Raw genomic sequence first — 4,741 nt, 5'->3', positions numbered from 1 at the left:
CACACACACACACACACACACAGACGGTGGATCAGCTTCATCCCTACCTTTCATTATCATCACTCCTCCACTCGTCTCAGATGTTTGGCCCACTTTCACAGAGTCACTCTTCCTCTCTCTTTGTCTTACAACACTCTACTTTTTTTTTTGTATCACACACACACACACACAGAGACACACACACCTTTTGCACCACCTACTCTTTCACCCTTTCTTTGTTTTTTTGGCCGTCCTTTGTCGAGCAAGGTCTGTCGCTCTGTGCAGCTTCGGCAAACATCTTCAGACTTTTGAACGCCAGTCACCGCCTCACCTTGGTTGTGTGCGTGTGTGTGTGCGTGTGTGTGTGTGCGTGTGCGTATGTGTGTGAAAAAAAGAGAGAGAAAGAGACAGAGGGAGAGGGAGAGAGGGAAGAAAGCAGGGGACTGTCCCTTGACATGACTCTTGTCTTGGTACTTTTCTTTCTTACATTTGTTGTTGTCTTCATCAACCCCCCCCCACTCAACAGTTTATGTCAAAAATGTGGATTCGTAATGTCTGACACGTCTGAGAATTTAAGTGTAACCACTTTCAACAGCTCTTTGAACCTCCGGGCAGGAAAAGGTTTAAGATAAGAGCTTACAGTATGGTGAGAAAAAAAAAAAAAAAAACTACGGTTCATGATTTATGTTAAAACCTACGAATGACCACATTAGGGCGGATGTCTGTGGCAGCAGCAGAAAATGTACTCTGTTCTGCTGTACGCTCCACAGCACGGCAGTGAAAGTAAAGTCTGGTGAAAGTAAAAATGTCCGCAGTAACAGTGCTGTACATATGAGTTCTCCTTTATTCGTTTCATCATTCATTGACTGGTCCATGTGACAGACCAGGGCGGACAAAGAGGGGGACACTAAGACAGTTCATAGTTTTGACCCGAGCACCTCACGCTGTACGCTGTCAAACTCGAGGCCCGCTGGCCAAATGCGGCCCGCCCAGTCATTTAGTTTGGCCCGCTGGAGGTTCAGAAGCATTTAGTTGACTGATAACAAAGTCTACGCTGCTTCACTATGTTCAATTACAACTACAACAATGCATGTCGTTACTGAAGAGACATGTATGGTGTGTTCAAGGATCAGCAGCATCACCTCATCAACTACACCCTGGTTCATGAAGTTCTGAACTTAGATATCTGGGGGGTTTTTTTGGGCAGTTGTTTTGTGTGAACTCACTAGCGCCACAGTGTGATGACAGTGATTCACGGAAACTACTGAATCTTGACCTGGACGTGTGGTTGTGATCAGTTCTATAAAAACAATCTGAAGTACACGGGAAAAAAATGAACACAGACAAAACAATCTTTGGTCAGAAAGTCCAGTATTTCAAGGCCTGACACAAAAATAAAAATATGATTCTCTGCTGAGAACCAGACAGGAAACATGTGCACGGTCGATTTTTCCAATATTTAAATGGAAACTTTTCTTTGAAGAATTCTTGTGAGAGATCAAGAATTTTGTCATAATAATTTTTTTTTAACATTAACCTAATAATTACCATGACATTTACTACGACCTAACGCAGTCTCATTCACAACAACATTTGTCTTTGGTGTGTGTCTCTCACACACACACGCGCGCACACACACATACACACCAACGCCCAGGTGTGTGAGATGTGGCAGAAAGTGTTAAACCAAACAAGTTAAAAAAAGGTGCAGTCTTATCAATACCATCTGCAGTCACAATGCCAAAGCTGTAGCAGTTGGTTGGTGTGTGTGTGCGTGTGTGTGTGTGTTTGAGGAAAGAAGGGAAGGAAGGAGTACAGGTGCATCACAACACACTGTGCTGCTGCTGCTAATAGCCCAACTTTACTGTGTGTGTGTGTGTGTGTTGACAGGTGTGTGTTGAATGCTAACATAGGCAGACGTTAACCACGATGCATGCACAAATATCTAGCACAAACCTAGGCAATGGCATTCTGACACACACACACACACACACACACACACATACATGTCTAGCAGTATGTGACTCATGAACAGGATATCAGATTAAAAAAGAGAACTTACTCAAGTGAGTTTTCTTGGACCAGGCTCCTCCTGGGGACCAGAGAAAAGACGCAGTTAGAGAATGAACGTAGAGGAAAATGTCACTGCTTCAGACCTGGGCTTCACTGTTGTACTCACAGGTTGTTAGTGTCCAATTCATATTAGGACAAACACCAGCTTATAATAACTAGGGCTGTAAGAAAATATCGATACGCCGATGAATCGTAATATTTCGTTTCACGATACTGTATCGATTTTCTACAGCACTGTATTGATCTTTTTTAAATGACCAATTAACATGCAGATATTCATTTTATATTGCTTTTATTTCTTCAATAGAGATCACAAATGTTGGCTGATAAAATCAATAAACAGACGTAAGTATTCGTGGACCTGAAGAATAAAATGGTGATTGTATATTTATATGTTTTTAATTTGTGTATTTGTCGCCTGTCTACTACATTCACAGATTAGTACAAACTCACAGTACAATTACAGGAGTTCTATTCTACTTTTAAAGCCTGAACACTTGGCGCTGAACCCCGTCACTCGGTCTACTGTGGGCTGACGACACACTGTGCCACTGTACCACGACCGTCGCAGCTTTGGTGTCTGTGCTTGCACAAGATGAGTCGATGGCACAGAAGGTGGAGGGTGAGAAAAGTCTGTGTCACACAATTATTTTATTCCTCATTTTGTCTGTAATTAATAAGTAAAATGAACACAGTGAAGTAAAAACGTGTGGATTTTGTTTTCAGGAGAGTTTTGGCCAAAAGAAATTCAAAAACAAGGATTCCAGCTGGACAATTTCTTAAAACTTGTTTTTCTTACATATAAATAATCTGACTGAAAATATCTTACAGTTATATATATATATATATATATATATAAAGTAATATTGTTGTTATGGATGCTTTTTTAAGTGAATTTGTTCAGTGAAAGACAAGTTTGCTTTTAAGGCTTGTTCAAAAAACAATAACTGTAGTCACTTAATTTTGAAAAATTAATATTTGACTACATGGGTAAAATATTATTTTATATTGTATTTAACATTTAAATGAAATAAATACCCATGATTTATATAACTTTTTTTTCAGTAATTACTCATAGTGTAATTAGTTAAACATAACAGATGAAACATGAAGTCCTGGGTTTTTGGGTCTTTTTTTATAGCATTTTTAGTAAAAAAAAAACTATTAACATATTATACAGCATTTGCATGTACACACCTAAGTTATGGACATGTATAAATTTAAATATATAATATAATATATTTATATTAAAATGTATATTGAGAGAAAAAAGCGAGAGAGATATTTACAATATATATGTATATATGTACACGTGTTACATTATATAAATGTACTTTGTCAGTCGCTCTGTGCCTGTGATGAACAATGATGACAAAGCTGAATCTAATCTTATCTTAATTCATGCAAACAGCAGCAGAGAGATGATTATTATTCACAGTCTGTGTTCATCAACGTTCTGCTTGAACAAACAGATACAAACAGAGATAAAGGCAGAGGAAAGTGGTGTCTGTGAAAGTGGGTGTCTGTGAAACAACAGTCCTCCTGTTTTCATCTGCCTGTCTGACCACACTGGGTGAGAACGTCTGAGCTGCAGTGAATTCGGAGCGTCGGCCGTTGAACAGAACTGGGATTTTATTTCTAGACCCGTCAGCGAGACGGAGGTGTTGGATGGCAGTAGTGATAAGTTTCAGTGGAAGATGCAAAATTCGCCAGAGTCTCTGTCTGTCGCCTAAACAGGCCCTCTGTGGTTTCCACTGTTTTCCTCCTCACATCAAATCAGTTTTTGCTGCCTAAGCAGAAAGCATGGAATGAAAGCAGAGCAGCGTGTGTGTGTGTGTGTGCGTACAAAACTTTCAGCACACACACAGGCACTCACGGAAAAAAAAAACAAAACAGAAATTTCAGAACGGAACAGGTGAATGTTTAAAGAAATTTCTCAGGGAAAGTGGAAAATTTTAATGAATAACTGCTGATTTTTAAGAAAATAAAATCGATATCTTTACTAACTTTTTAGTGAGAATTGTTTGATTCTTTTTCTTTCAGAATTTTCATTAACATTAATGTCAACTTATTTAATTGTATAGTTAGAACAGGTTTCTGCATTTAATAAAAGCAGATTTATTTATTACCTATTAAGTCAAACAACAAAAATAATAACATGGATTCTATAAGTTTAACTGAAACTTTTTATATCCTTTCATATAACTGAAAAATCCAATTTTTTTGTTTACGTTTCTCTACTAATTACTTCATTTTTCTAATGACAGCATAGAGATATAGAACTTCTGATAACCCAGAGAAAATCAGCAAAAAAAATAACCAAAATGCTCAAAGTTAGCAGAAAAATAATAAGAAAAGAAGTTTTAATAAATGATCTTATAGTTAAGCTGTTTTTTATCTTCTATTTTTCTTCGACTTCTTCGACGGCTGTTGTTTCACTAGGGTTTTATTTCACCAGCTGTTTTTTATCTTTGACTTCTTCTGTTGTTTCACTAGGGTTTTATTTCACTTTAAGTTTTATTTTATGTTATAATTTGTATGATATATATTATATTTAACACAACCCAACACTGTGTGTGAAATATGTAAAGTAAAAAAAGGTACATTTTATTAATTAGGTGATTTTAAAACACAAACACACAAAGTCATCCTCTATAATCAACATCGACTTTAACCAGAACATAAGAAC

The 4,741-nt window shown here is 37.4% G+C and overlaps 1 protein-coding gene across 3 annotated transcripts in view; it reads right to left on the bottom strand.

Moving 5' to 3' along the window:
- The window catches only part of rorc (RAR-related orphan receptor C), a 23,382-nt gene that overhangs the window by 12,497 nt on the left and 6,144 nt on the right, over nt 1-4,741 (bottom strand). For all 3 annotated transcript variants that reach the window (XM_008323055.3, XM_008323056.3, XM_017037574.2), the window contains one exon: nt 2,042-2,071. In XM_008323055.3, the coding sequence (XP_008321277.1) occupies nt 2,042-2,071 (30 nt within the window). The remainder of the gene's footprint in view (nt 1-2,041; nt 2,072-4,741) is intronic.

Source organism: Cynoglossus semilaevis, chromosome 13, assembly GCF_000523025.1.
Source record: "Cynoglossus semilaevis isolate Cse_v1.0 chromosome 13, Cse_v1.0, whole genome shotgun sequence".
NCBI classification, from domain to species: domain Eukaryota; kingdom Metazoa; phylum Chordata; class Actinopteri; order Pleuronectiformes; family Cynoglossidae; genus Cynoglossus; species Cynoglossus semilaevis.
The sequence above is the reverse complement of the archived record's forward strand: the minus strand, read 5'-3'. Positions and strand labels throughout refer to the sequence as shown.